The 15,822-nt window shown below is 43.8% G+C and overlaps 1 protein-coding gene across 1 annotated transcript in view; it reads right to left on the bottom strand.

The window, feature by feature from the left end:
* Window positions 1-14,641: 14,641 nt before the first annotated feature.
* CSAD (cysteine sulfinic acid decarboxylase) overlaps window positions 14,642-15,822 on the bottom strand; it is a 75,950-nt gene continuing 74,769 nt past the window's right edge. Inside the window, exon 16 of the mRNA XM_040422236.1 lies at window positions 14,642-15,116. Within this exon, the coding sequence (XP_040278170.1) occupies window positions 14,943-15,116 (174 nt within the window). The 3' untranslated portion in view covers window positions 14,642-14,942. The remainder of the gene's footprint in view (window positions 15,117-15,822) is intronic.

Here is a 15,822-nt window from a genome sequence, read left to right as displayed (position 1 = left end):
GAAAAGTTCGGGTCCCCATTGACTTCAATGGGGTTCGGGTTCGGGACGAAGTTCGGGTCGGGTTCGGATCCCGAACCCGATCATTTCCGGGAAGTTCGGCCGAACTTCTCGAACCCGAACATCCAGGTGTTCGCTCAACTCTAGTGCTTACGCTGAAATCGCTCATTCAGTTTTCGTGGCAGATTTTTCAGCCAAATACAAAATTGTATAGAAATAAAGAAAAGTATCGGCAAACAGAAACTGTCATGCTGCAGGTGTAAAGTCCATGCCCCCTGTCCAGTTATTTTTTAAGAGCTCATGCACACGGCTGTTGCCGTTTTTGTGGTCCACAAATGGCAAAATATTGATACTGGCCCTGTGCATTCCGTATTTTGCAGACCCACAAAAATGCGTATTGGATGCAGACAAAAAACACAGATGTGTGCATGAGCCCTAAATCTCATCCACTTTGCTGCTACTGTAAGGCCTCCTGCACACGACTGCGTCTGTTTTGCAGTCCACAAATCATGGATCCTTAAAAATATAGATGGGGTCCATGTGCATTCCACACTTTTTGTGGGCCCCATTATAGAAATGCTTAGGCTACTTTCACACTGGCGTTTTAGCTTTCCGTTTGTGAGATCCGGCATGGGCTCTCACAAGCGGTCCAAAACAGATCAGTTTTGCCTTAATGCATTCTGAATGGAAAAGGATCCGCTCAGAATGCATCAGTTCGCCTCCGATCAGTCTCCATTCCGCTCTGGAGGCAGACACCAAAACGCTGCCTGACGAAACTGAGCCAAACGGATCCGTCCTGGCACACAATGTAAGTCAATGGGGTCGGATCCGTTTTCTCTGACACAAGCTGGCACAATAGAAAACGGATCCATCTCCCATTGACTTTCAATAGAGTTCATGACGGGTCTGGCTATGTTACAGATAATAAACGGATCCGTTCATGACGGATGCATGCGGTTGTATTATTGTAACGGATCCGTTTTTGCAGATCCATGACGGATCTGCCTAAAACGCGAGTGTGAAAGTAGCCTTATTCTTGTCTGTAAAACGGACAAGAATAGGACGCGTTCTATAATTTGCAGCAACGATGCAGACAGCACACGGTTGACATCTGTGGGCTGTTACCATTTTTTGCAGCCCCATAGAAATGAATGGTTCCACATTTGATCTGTCAAAAATGTGAATTGGATGTGGACCTAAAATACAGTGGGGTGCATGAGGCCTTAGGGTGGGTTCACATGTGGCGGATCGGGAAGAAAAACGTTACCACAAAAAGCACCCGAAATTAGCTGATTTTCATTGCTGCTGGGAGTAGAGCGGGTCCCATGCTGCTTTCAGCCTTTGCATTGCAGCCTCCTCTCCATTCATGGTGGTGCCAGTCGGAGCATCCTTCTCAAGATAGCTGGTCCTGCACCAATCAGATATTTACTGGACATCCTGTAGGTATGCCATAAATGTCTAGGTTGGACAAACCATTTAATACTTTTTTTTTTATCCCAAAGGGGAGTCTTACTATCCAGTCTCAATTTTTTGTTAGGCCCAGGACTGTGCTTTAAAACCATCACACCCGGCAATCGCTTTCAGTTGCGACATTATAGGTGTTAAATGGCCAGCATCTTGAGTTTTTTCTCATCCCACCCAACGCAGCAGGATGACAGCTGTCAATCACGATGCCCACTGCCCATCACAAACGGTGACCACTGTGCCCCGGAAACACAGCTCCATACTGCTGTGCTGGGCACTATGTACTAGCTCCTCGCTCTGGATTAAACGATGACTGTAGCTCCAAAGTGTGCTGTGATAACCTGTGCAGACGTACCATATATACCACCTGCACAAGGGCTCCACAGGCAAGAGGGCTCCTAATGTCTATCATGTCACATGTAAAGGGCTACAGTCCTTCCCATCATGTTTTATAATTACTGGTGGATTAGTACAGCATCACTGACAAAGACCCCAGCATGGGTCAAAATGTCACATTTCTGCCTGGACTGTTTGACACCCAATTAGATATTGTCACCTTTTTACAACTCTGTCAAAATTTGGTCCCAAAAATTCAATATAAAGTTCTCTTCTATGTTCAATGATGGTCTAGTTCAGGGGTGTCAAACTCATTTTTGCCGAGGGCCACGTCAGCTTTATGGTTGTCTTGAAAGGGCCGTTAGTAATTCTGCGACTGTATAAATGTAACTACTGTATGCCAGTTAGACATACAGTCAGGTCCATAAATATTGGGACAGCGACACAATTCTAACATTTTTGGCTCTACACTGCGTGCAGAATTATTAGGCAAATGAGTATTTTGACCACATCATCCTCTTTATGCATGTTGTCTTACTCCAAGCTGTGGAGGCTCGAAAGTCTACTACCAATTAAGCATATTAGGTGATGTGCATCTCTGTAATGAGAAGGGGTGTGGTCTAATGACATCAACACCCTATATCAGGTGTGCATAATTATTAGGCAACTTCCTTTCCTTTGGCAAAATGGGTCAAAAGAAGGACTTGACAGGCTCAGAAAAGTCAAAAATAGTGAGATATCTTGCAGAGGGATGCAGCACTCTTAAAATTGCAAAGCTTCTGAAGCATGATCATCGAACAATCAAGCGTTTCATTCAAAATAGTCAACAGGGTCGCAAGAAGCGTGTGGAAAAACCAAGGCGCAAAATAACTGCCCATGAACTGAGAAAAGTCAAGCGTGCAGCTGCCAAGATGCCACTTGCCACCAGTTTGGCCATATTTCAGAGCTGCAACATCACTGGAGTGCCCAAAAGCACAAGGTGTGCAATACTCAGAGACATGGCCAAGGTAAGAAAGGCTGAAAGACGACCACCACTGAACAAGACACACAAGCTGAAACGTCAAGACTGGGCCAAGAAATATCTCAAGACTGATTTTTCTAAGGTTTTATGGACTGATGAAATGAGAGTGAGTCTTGATGGGCCAGATGGATGGGCCCGTGGCTGGATTGGTAAAGGGCAGAGAGCTCCAGTCCGACTCAGACGCCAGCAAGGTGGAGGTGGAGTACTGGTTTGGGCTGGTATCATCAAAGATGAGCTTGTGGGGCCTTTTCGGGTTGAGGATGGAGTCAAGCTCAACTCCCAGTCCTACTGCCAGTTTCTGGAAGACACCTTCTTCAAGCAGTGGTACAGGAAGAAGTCTGCATCCTTCAAGAAAAACATGATTTTCATTCAGGACAATGCTCCATCACACGCGTCCAAGTACTCCACAGCGTGGCTGGCAAGAAAGGGTATAAAAGAAGAAAATCTAATGACATGGCCTCCTTGTTCACCTTATCTGAACCCCATTGAGAACCTGTGGTCCATCATCAAATGTGAGATTTACAAGGAGGGAAAACAGTACACCTCTCTGAACAGTGTCTGGGAGGCTGTGGTTGCTGCTGCACGCAATGTTGATGGTGAACAGATCAAAACACTGACAGAATCCATGGATGGCAGGCTTTGAGTGTCCTTGCAAAGAAATGTGGCTATATTGGTCACTGATTTGTTTTTGTTTTGTTTTTGAATGTCAGAAATGTATATTTGTGAATGTTGACATGTTATATTGGTTTCACTGGTAAAAATAAATAATTGAAATGGGTATATATTTGTTTTTTGTTAAGTTGCCGAATAATTATGCACAGCAATAGTCACCTGCATACACAGATATCCCCCTAAAATAGCTAAAACTAAAAACAAACTAAAAACTACTTCCAAAATATTCAGCTTTGATATTAATGAGTTTTTTGGGTTCATTGAGAACATGGTTGTTGTTCAATAATAAAATTAATCCTCAAAAATACAACTTGCCTAATAATTCTGCACTCCCTGTATACACCACCACAATGGATTTAAAATGAAACGAACAAGATGTGCTTTATCTGCAGACTGTCAGCTTTAATTTGAGGGTATTTACATCCAAATCAGGTAAACGGTGTAGGAATTACAACAGTTTGCATATGTGCCTCCCACTTGTTAAGTAACCAAAAGTAATGGGACAGAATAATAATCATAAATTAAACTTTCACTTTTTAATACTTGGTTGCAAATCCTTTGCAGTCAATTACAGCCTGAAGTCTGGAACGCATAGACATCACAAGACGCTGGGTTTCATCCCTGGTGATGCTCTTCCAGGCCTCTACTACAACTGTCTTCAGTTCCTGCTTGTTCTTGGGGCATTTTCCCTTCAGTTTTGTCTTCAGCAAGGGAAATGCATGCTCAATCGGATTCAGGTCAGGTGATTGACTTGGCCATTGCATAACATTCCACTTCTTTCCCTTAAAAAACTCTTTGGTTGCTTTTGCAGTATGCTTTGGGTCATTGTCCATCTGCACTGTGAAGCGCCGTCCAATGAGTTCTGAAGCATTTGGCTGAATATGAGCAGATAATATTGCCCGAAACACTTCAGAATTCATCCTGCTGCTTTTGTCAGCAGTCACATCATCAATAAATACAAGAGAACCAGTTCCATTGGCAGCCATACATGCCCACGGCATGACACTACCACCACCATGCTTCACTGATGAGGTGGTATGCTTAGGATCATAAGCAGTTCCTTTCCTTCTCCATACTCTTCTCTTCCCATCACTCTGGTACAAGTTGATCTTGTCCATAGGATGTTGTCCCAGAACTGTGAAGGCTTTTTTAGATGTCGTTTGGCAAACTCTAATCTGGCTTTCCTGTTTTTGAGGCTCACCAATGGTTTACATCTTGTGGTGAACCCTCTGTATTCACTCTGGTGAAGTCTTCTTTTGATTGCTGACTTTGACAAACATACACCTACCTCCTGGAGAGTGTTCTTGATCTGGCCAACTGTTGTGAAGGGTGTTTTCTTCACCAGGGAAAGAATTCTTCGGTCATCCACCACAGTTGTTTTCCGTGGTCTTCCGGGTCTTTTGATGTTGCTGAGCTCACCGGTGCGTTCCTTCTTTTTAAGAATGTTCCAAACAGTTGTTTTGGCCATGCCTAATGTTTTTGCTATCTCTCTGATGGGTTTGTTTTGTTTTTTCAGCCTAATGATGGCTTGCTTCACTGATAGTGACAGCTCTTTGGATCTCATCTTGAGAATTGACAGCAACAGATTCCAAATGCAAATAGCACACTTAAAATGAACTCTGGACCTTTTATCTGCTTATTGTAGTTGGGATAATGAGGGAATAACACATACCTGGCCATGGAACAGCTGAGAAGCCAATTGTGCCATTACTTTTGGTCCCTTAACAAGTGGGAGGCACATATGCAAACTGTTGTAATTCCTACACCGTTCATCTGATTTGGATGTAAATACCCTCAAATTAAAGCTGACAGTCTGCAGTTAAAGCCCATCTTGTTCGTTTCATTTCAAATCCATTGTGGTGGTGTATAGAGCCAAAAATATTAGAATTGTGTCCATGTCCCAATATTTATGGACCGGACTGTAGCTACATTTATTGCCTGTTGAAGGTAACCATAAGGCTGATGTTAACACATTGTTAAATAATAATGATGGACGAAGATCGCGAAAAACCCCTAATGATAATAGTTGAAATTCGATAACACAAATGCTGCACTACCCAAATGAACTATAAAGAAAGTATATTATTGGTATATAACACCCCTGCTTTAATAAATTTTTTGGGGGAGCAACTGGTATATCACACCAGTAGAAATTATTTGTTCCAATGTCATTTGTCACTATCTGTAGCTGAGGTAACACAGCACAACCGCAAACAAATGCTGCACTACCTAAATTCCCTATATAGAAAGTATATAATTGGTATATAACACCCCTGCTTCAATCAATTTTTTCGGGGGGCAACTGGTATATCACACCAGTAGAAATTCTTTGTTCCAATGGCGTTTATCACTATCTGTAGATGAGGTAAAACCTTTACAGGTGAACTTAAAGGGAACCGGTCATCAACTTTATACTAACCTCACTGAGGGCAGTATAAATTAGTAACAGAAATGCAGAAATGCTGAGTGACACACCGTCACTCATCAGCTAAAAGTCAGTGGTTGTTGAGAACCAGCATCATAATCATTGCAGACTGGGCCTTGAAAAGAGTCAAATCTACCTGAGAAGAGTCATGGTTATCCATAATCTCCTACTCTCTCACCCATCTGCTGATGATTGGAAGTTCTCTCCTAGAGAGAAAGGGAGACAACTAGGTAGATGCCTGTCAATCATCAGCAGGCGGGCAGGAGAGCAGGAATTCATGAATAATCATGACTCTTCTCAGGTGGATGTGACTCTTTTCTAGGCCCAGTCTGAATTGATTGTGATGTTGGTTCTTGGTAACCACTTTTAACTTTTAAATGACAGACCGCGGAAATCAAGTCACCTGTCTCTACTTTATTCTGCCGTTAATATGGGCAGAATAAAGTTGATGACAGGTTCCCTTTAACCACTTCAGCTCCCCTACCTTAAACACCCTTAATGACTAGGCCACTTTTTACAATTCTGCACTACACTACTTTCACAGTTTATTGCTCGGTCATGCAACTTACCACCCAAATGAATATTACCTCCTTTTTCTTCTCACTAATAGAGCTTTCATTTGGTGGTATTTCATTGCTGCTGACATTTTTACTTTTTTTTGTTATTTATCGAAATTTAACGATTTTTTTGCAAAAAAATGACATTTTTCACTTTCAGTTGTAAAATTTTGCAAAAAAAACGACATCCAGATATAATTTTTTCTCAAAATTTATTGTTCTACATGTCTTTGATAAAAAAAAAATGTTTGGGTAAAAAAAAAATGGTTTGGGTAAAAGTTAGAGCGTTTACAAACTATGGTACAAAAATGTGAATTTCCGCTTTTTAAAGCAGCTCTGACTTTCTGAGCACCTGTCATGTTTCCTGAGGTTCTACAATGGCCAGACAGTAGAAAAACCCCACAAATGACCCCATTTCGGAAAGTAGACACCCTAAGGTATTCGCTGATGGGCTTAGTGAGTTCATAGAACTTTTTATTTTTTGTCACAAGTTAGCGGAAAATGATGATTTATTTATTTATTTTTTTCTTACAAAGTCTCATATTCCACTAACTTGTGACAAAAAATAAAAACTTCTATGAACTCACTATGCCCATCACAAAATACCTTGGGGTGTCTTCTTTCCAAAATGGGGTCACTTGTGGGGTAGTTATACTGCCCTGGCATTCTAGGGGCCCTAATGTGTGGTAAGTAGTTTAAAATCAAAATCTGTAAAAAATGGCCGGTGAAATCTGAAAGGTGCTCTTTGGAATGTGGGCCCCTTTGCCCACCTAGGCTGAAAAAAAGTGTCACACATGTGGTATCGCCGTACTCAGGAGAAGTTGGGGAATGTGTTTTGGGGTGTCATTTTACATATACCCATGCTGGGTGAGAGATATATCTCGGTCAAATGCCAACTTTGTATACAAAAATAGGAAAAGTTGTCTTTTGCCAAGATATTTCTCTCACCCAGCATGCGTATATGTAAAATGACACCCCAAAACACATTGCCCAACTTCTCCTGAGTACGGAGATACCACATGTGTGACACTTTTTTGCAGCCTAGGTGGGCAAAGGGGCCCACATTCCAAAGAGCACCTTTCGGATTTCACCGGCCATTTTTTCCAGATTTTGATTTCAAACTACTTACCACACATTAGGGCCCCTAGAATGCCAGGGCAGTATAACTACCCCACAATTGACCCCATTTTGGAAAGAAGACATCCCAAGGTATTCGCTGATGGGCATAGTGAGTTCATGGAAGTTTTTATTTTTTGTCACAAGTTAGTGGAATATGAGACTTTGTAAGAAAAAAAATAAATAAAAAAAAATCATCATTTTCCGCTAACTTGTGACAAAAAATAAAAAATTCTAGGAACTCGCCATGCCCCTCACGGAATACCTTGGGGTGTTTTCTTTCCAAAATGGGGTACTTGTGGGGTAGTTATACTGCCCTGGCATTCTAGGGGCCCTAAGGTGTGGTAAGTAGTTTGAAATCAAAATCTGTAAAAAATGGCCGGTGAAATCCGAAAGGTGCTCTTTGGAATGTGGGCCCCTTTGCCCACCCAGGCTGCAAAAAAGTGTCACACATGTGGTATCTCCGTACTCAGGAGAAGTTGGGCAATGTGTTTTGGGGTGTCATTTTACATATACCCATGCTGGGTGAGAGAAATATCTCGGCAAAAGACAACTTTTCCCATTTTTTTATACAAAGTTGGCATTTGAACGAGATATTTCTCTCACCCAGCATGGGTATATGTAAAATGACACCCCAAAACACATTCCCCAACTTCTCCTGAGTACGGAGATATCACATGTGTGACACTGTTTTGCAGCCTAGGTGGGCAAAGGGGCCCACATTCCAAAGAGCACCTTTCGGATTTCACGGCCATTTTTTACAGATTTTGATTTCAAACTACTTACCACACATTAGGGCCCCTAGAATGCCAGGGCAGTATAACTACCCCACAAGTGACCCCATTTTGGAAAGAAGACATCCCAAGGTATTCGCTGATGGGCATAGTGAGTTCATGGAAGCTTTTATTTTTTGTCACAAGTTAGTGGAATATGAGACTTTGTAAGAAAAAAAAAATAAAAAATCATTTTCCGCTAACTTGTGACAAAAAATAAAAAATTCTAGGAACTCGCCATGCCCCTCACGGAATACCTTGGGGTGTCTTCTTTCCAAAATGGGGTCACTTGTGGGGTAGTTATACTGCGCTGGCCTTCTAGGGGCCCTAAGGTGTGGTAAGTAGTTTGAAATCAAAATCTGTAAAAAATGGCCGCTGAAATCCGAAAGGTGCTCTTTGAAATGTGGGCCCCTTTGCCCACTTAGGCTGCAAAAAAGTGTCACACATGTGGTATCTCCGTACTCAGGAGAAGTTGGGCAATGTGTTTTGGGGTGTCATTTTACATATACCCATGCTGGGTGAGAGAAATATCTCGGCAAAAGACAACTTTTCCCATTTTTTTATACAAAGTTGGCATTTGACCGAGATATTTCTCTCACCCAGCATGGGTATATGTAAAATGACACCCCAAAACACATTCCCCAACTTCTTCTGAGTACGGCGATACCACATGTGTGACACTTTTTTGCAGCCTAGATGCGCAAAGGGGCCCACATTCCTTTTAGGGGGGCATTTTTAGACATTTGGATCCCAGACTTCTTCTCACTCTTTAGGGCCCCTAAAATGCCAGGGCAATATAAATACCCCACATGTGACCCCATTTTGGAAAGAAAACACCCCAAGGTATTCAATGAGGGGCATGACGAGTTCATAGAAATTATTTTTTTTTTGCCACAAGTTAGCGGAAATTGATTTTTTTTAGTTTTTTTCTCACAAAGTCTCCCTTTCCGCTAACTTGGGACAAAAATTTCAATCTTTCATGGACTCAATATGCCCCTCACGGAATACCTTGGGGTGTCTTCTTTCCAAAATGGGGTCATTTGTGGGGTGTTTGTACTGCCCTGGCATTTGAGGGTCTCCGCAATCATTACATGTATGGCCAGGATTTGGAGTTTCTGCTATTCTCCTTTATTGAGCATACTGGTAATGAGATTTTTTTTTTTCCGTTCAGCCTCCGGACTGAAAGAAAAAATGAACGGCACAGATTTCTTCATTCGCATCGATCAATGTGGATGAAAAAATCTCTGCCAAAAAAAGAAAAAGGAGGGGAAAGGCGTCTGCCAGGACATAGGAGCTCCGCCCAACATCCATACCCACTTAGCTCGTATGCCCTGGCAAACCCGATTTCTCCATTCACATCAATCGATGTGGATGAATAAATCATTGCCGGGAATTTTTTATTTTTTTTTATATACAAAGTGTTTGCCAAAGCATATGAACACCGCCACCTCCTCAGCTCATATGCCTCGGCAAACGTATCTTTTACTGCAGAGGAGAAATCTCGTCTTGCAGCGCCGCATACACCGACTTTTGTGTAATCTGACAGCAGCGCAATGCTTCTGTCAGAATGCACATCAGTGTTGCAGCTAGTCGATCGGTTGGTCCACCTGGAAGGTAAAAAAAACAAAACAAAAAAGAAAAAACCAGGCCGCAACACAATAAATTTATTAACTTTATAATAACTTTTGAACAGAACATTTAAACTTTTGAACTGAACGTTAACTTTTTGGCTTACCGGTGATTTTTTATTTTTTTTTACCTTTATAGGACAAACCTCTCCTTCCCCATGGGACAATGTGCAAAGCGAAAATCGCCCAAAGATGTGGCGAAGTACATTATGCACTTTATCCCAAGGAGAGGTTTGCAGTAGCTGTGAGTGTAAGGGCCCTAATAGCCCTGTGTGCCTGTCCTGTGAGATGCAATCCCTATGCTAAGTGTACCTGTGTGTGGTACTTCCGGAAACACTCTCCAAAGCATAGGGCAGGGTGGTCAGGGCAGTCAGGACAGAAATAGCGGGTGTCACGCCTTATTCCACTCCTGCTACAGACACGACATCTTTTTCGGGGTGACGGTTGGGTTGAGGTACCAGGAACGACACTGGGGAAATGTTGCTCGTGTAGACGGCTAACTACACTGGTGGATGGGGCCACGGAACCTTCTGGATACAGGAGGTTCTCGATGATCTCTTCCTGAAATTTGAGGAACTATTGTACATCGCCAATTGAATCAAATATACAGACACCTTCTTATACCAGCGTCTGGTGCGTCGGGAAACTAAATAGGGAGCCAACATCTGGTCATTGAAGTCCACCCCTCCCATGAGTGCATTATAGTCGTGGACTGAGAGGGGCTTTTCAATGACACGGGTTGCCCTTTCAATTTGTATTGTCGTGTCTGCGTGAATGGAGGAGAGCATGTAAACGTCACGCTTGTCTCTCCATTTCACCGCGAGCAGTTCTTGGTTACACAAGGCAGCCCTCTCCCCCCTTCGAAGACTTGTGGTAATGAGCCGTTGGGGGAAACCCCGGCGACTAGGTCGCACGGTGCCACAGCAGCCAATCTGTTCTAGGAACAAATGCCTGAAGAGGGGCACACTTGTGTAAAAATTGACCACATAAAGATGGTACCCCTTGCCAAATAAGGGTGACACCAAGTCCCAGACTGTCTTCCCACTGCTCCCCAGGTAGTCAGGGCAACCGACCGGCTCCAGGGTCTGATCTTTTCCCTCATAGATCTGAAATTTGTGGGTATAGCCTGTGGCCCTTTCACAGAGCTTATACAATTTGACCCCATACCGGGCACGCTTGCTTGGGATGTATTGTTTGAAGCCAAGGCGCCTGGTAAAATGTATTAGGGACTCGTCTACGCAGATGTTTTGCTCAGGGGTATACAAATCTGCAAATTTCTGGTTGAAGTGGTCTATGAGGGGCCGAATTTTGTGGAGCCGGTCAAAAGCTGGGTGGCATCTGGGACGGGAGGTGCTGTTGTCGCTAAAGTGCAGGAAACGCAGGATGGTCTCAAAACGTGCCCTGGACATAGCAGCAGAGAACATGGGCAGGTTCGTGGACCAATATGACCGCAATTCATGCTTTTTAGTTAGACCCATGTTCAGGAGAAGGCCCAGAAAAATTTTAATTTCGGAAACTTGGACTGGTTTCCACCGGAAAGGCTGGGCATAATAGCTTCCCGGGTTGGCGGCTATAAATTGAGTGGCATACCGATTTGTTTCTGCCACGACTAAGTCCAAGAGCTCCGCAGTCAAGAACAGCTCAAAAAATCCCAGGGCCGAACCGATCTGAGCTGTCTCAACCCGAACTCCAGACTGGGCAGTGAAAGGGGGAACTACAGGTGCGGCTGAAGTTGGTGACTGCCAATCAGGGTTTGCCAGCACCTCAGGGATTCTAGGGGCTCTACGGGCTTGTCTTTGCGGTGGCTGCGACGGGGTAACTACTGCACATGCCACCGTACCAGCTTCAACTGCCCTTCTGGTGCTCGCCACTTCACCATGTTGTACGGCAGTGCTGGTACTAGGTCCAGGGAGGGCTGCGCTGCTGGTGTATGCCTCACCACGTAATCCGACAGCGCCAGCCCCACTCTGCTGCTCTTGAAACGGATCCTGCACAACCTATGGTCTAGCGACACGGGGCCGGGTACGCCTGGTGCTATCAGGGACCTCAACCTCCTCGTCCGAACTTTGGGTCAGACTGCCACTGCTTTCTACAGGTTCATATTCTGACCCGCTAGATTCGTCAGATGAGGGTTCCCATTCCTCATCCGACTGGGTCAGAATCCTGTAGGCCTCTTCAGAAGAATACCCCCTGTTTGACATTTGGGCTACTAAATTTAGGGGTATTCCCTGAGACTACCCAAGAAAAAAAGCAAGCCTGTCTTACAAATGGGAGGCTAGCGAAGTACCGGAGGCCGCTGCGATTGATAAAAAATATCAAAACAGATTTTTTTATCGCCGCAGCGCTTGTAAAGTGATTGTGCAGTGATAAAAAAAAATGATTTTTTTTGTCACTGCGGCGGGGCGGGCGTGGGTGAACGCACGTGTGGGCGACCGATCAGGCCTGATCGGGCAAACACTGCGTTTTGGGTGGAGGGCAAGCTAAGGTGACACTAATACAATTATAGATCTGACTGTGATCAGTTTTGATCACTTACAGATACTATAAAAGTACAAATGCTGATTAGCGATACGCTAATCAGCGAATAAGTGACTGCGGTGCGGTGGGCTGGGCGCTAAACAATCGCTAAACTACCTAACCAAGGGGCCTAAACTAACCTAAAACCTATCAGTCAATACCAGTTGGAAAAAAAAGTGACAGTTTACACTGATCACTTTTTTCCTTTCACTAGGTGATTGACAGGGGCGATCAAGGGGTGATCAAGGGGTTAATTCGGGTGATGGGGGGTGATCTGGGGCTAAGTGAAATGTTTGGTGCTACTCACTGTGACGTCTGCTCCTCTGCTGGGACCAACCGACGAAAAGGACCAGCAGAGGAGCAGACAAGCCAGTTAACACATCATATTTACAAATATAATGTGTTATCTGGCTTTTGATTCGATTTTTTAAAAATCATCAGCTTGCCAGCCACGATCATTGGCTGGCAAGCTGATGACGCGACCCCCCTCTAACTTTTGCCGGCTTTGAGCGAAATCTCGCGTCTCGCGAGATGACGCGTATATGCGTGACTCTGCGCAGGGCTGCTGCCTCCGGAACGCGATCCTGCGTTAGGCGGTCCGGAGGTGGTTAATGTGCCCTTCTCTAAACTTTTGAATGCACATGTCCAACTGTTCAATGTTTCAGTACTTTTTGCACAACTTGCTGTTCTCTAACAAGTTGCTTAATGGCAAAATTCACAACAGGTGTTTGATTCCATGAGTCACCCAATAAACTTCCTGGTTCAATTAGAATAGGTATTTAAACAGTCCTCCGCAGGTTGCAACAGAGAGACTGGAAAAATCACAGAAAGGCATAGAAGTGGATGTCCTTTGGCCACATCCCACACTGATGACCCCTTCATTGTGAACAATGCCCTGCCATGATGAATGCCACACAACTCCAGGCACATTTAAGGGAGGTGAGAGGCACCCAAGTGTCATGTCAGACCATTCAAAACTGTTTACATCAGCGTGGTCTGTGTGCTAGAGGACTTGCACGGGTACCTGACCACACCAACAGGCATAGGCGTCATCGTCTTGCATGGGTGAGGGAGCATCTATGCTGGACGAGGGACCAATGGTCCTCAGTGCTGTTCACTGATAAAAGTCGATTCACGCTGAGCAGAAATGATGGCTGCCAACGATGTTGGAGACGTCAAGAAGAGAGAATTGTTGTCACCAGACGAGCCTTTGGTGGTGGTAGTGGTGTTACAGTGTGGACAGGTGTGTCTAGTGAATACAGAACTGCCCTACACTTTGTGAATGGTACAGTGACAAGCCCATACTAATTGAATAACATAAGTAAACCAGTCATTGTGCCTCTGCATGAACAACACAGGTCTATTTTCATCTGCATGGACAGCAATGCGCCAGCTCATCGAGGTCGCATCATTAGGAAAGGGCTACTGGAGACTGGGGTACCTCAAATGGAGTGGCCTGCACTTTCTCCAGACCTGAATCCCATTGAAAACCTATGGGATAAGCTGAGTCGCCATGTAAAGGCTCGTAACTCTGTACCCCAGAATCTCAATGAACTGAGGGCCGCCCTTCAAGAAGAGTGGGATGCCATGCCTCAGCAGACAATAAGACGACTTGTGAACAGCATGAGACGTTGTTGTGAAGCTGTAATTGATGCTCAAGACCACAAGTTTTTGGAGACATTGACATTTTTTGTGGGGTATACCACAAGTTAGCTTTTGTTTTAATAAATTGTTTGAGATGAGGAAATCACAATTGCATGCTTCTACTTAAATGCCATACTTTCATGATAAAATATAACTGTAGCGTCAACGTTTTACGTTTTCCAAATATCCCTAACTTTTTGTGAGTAGTGTATGTACAGCTGGTATAAGCTATACATGTTCCTGTATATATGATATGGAGTGCCCACCTCTTTTATAATACAGGAGATACCCAGGTTATACCAGTATGGTCCATATCACTACAAGAAGAAGTATAACTTATCCCAGCTCTACATATATAATGATATACAGGAGATGCCCAGGTCATACCAGCATGGTCCATATCAGTATATACAAGAAGAAGCAGCATACTAACTTTAGTCATGCTCTAAGATCTGTGGGAGACGAGTATAGGCACTGCCATTGTGGTGAGCGGCACTAACTACTCACACATATTACGGGCCTCACCGGTGCGCCATATAGAAAAAAGCAGCGGGCTGGATTTGACCCACAGGCCTTGTTTTTGACATGTGGTCTAGTTGAAAGCTTTTCTAATATGTAGTAGTTAAAGGGGTTGTCCAGAAGTAACACTTTTAATTTTACCAGATGGGTGCAGATAGAAGAGCATGTGACCAAACAGCGTGCTGGCCATCTATACATGTGCAGGTCTTGGACATCAGGACTTGATGGTATTCCACAATTCTCATGTCCTGCAGGATGTTGTGAGGAGACAATTCATAGGTCTTCTGCCAGCCTTTCAATTTCATCTAAGGAGAAGTCTAGATCTTCTTTGGTCACTTCTGGATTCACAACAATCTGCCTGAAGAAGTTAACTATGTTCCCATGAGGCTGGTATCCTACCATCATTGAGCCTTTCTTCATCATCCTTTCCTTTATTACAGGGGCCACCTGCAGTAACATTTATTTTACTTCATTATCAGTTACATATTTCCCATAGAGATTACATATTTTGCAGTGCTGTATAGAGATTGTCTCCATTCACAGGCCTTGTTCTTTAAAGGGGTTCTCCACTTTGGACAATCCCTACTTATTATATAGGCCCCTTGACAAAAAAAAAGATCTGGGACACGCCACCACAGGAGAAATGAAGCATCACACAGTGTCTGTTTAAAGGGTCACTAACTTTTCACAAAAGTTTTGATATGTCATAGAGATACATCAAACATTTAGATTGGTTAGGGTCTGAGACCCCCATGATTGCTAGAACAGGGACAGAAAAGCGCAGACATATCACGCTTTCTCTCCTCACTGTTGAGGACGAGATCAAGATGAGCCCATAGACTTCTATGGAGCCCACCCTGTGCAGAGAGATGAGAGAGTGCTATGCACACACTTCTCTCTCCTCGTTCTAAGCATCGGTGGGGGTCTCAGCACTCAGACCCCCACTGACCTAAATTTTTGATATGTCTCTATGACATAAGTTATGTGAAAAGTTAGTGACCCTTTAAATCATTAGATTGTCTGTGTAATGCAGGACAAGACAGACATTAGGCACAATTTAAGAAGCCAATTAAACTGTTTTTGAAGTGTATAAGGATACCATAGTGAATGGAGAAAACCCACACAAACACAGGCAGTATATACAAACTCAATG

Source organism: Bufo bufo, chromosome 3, assembly GCF_905171765.1.
Source record: "Bufo bufo chromosome 3, aBufBuf1.1, whole genome shotgun sequence".
Classification (NCBI taxonomy): Eukaryota; Metazoa; Chordata; class Amphibia; order Anura; family Bufonidae; genus Bufo; species Bufo bufo.
Note: the sequence above shows the minus strand (reverse complement) of the source record. Positions and strands in the feature narration are given on the sequence as shown.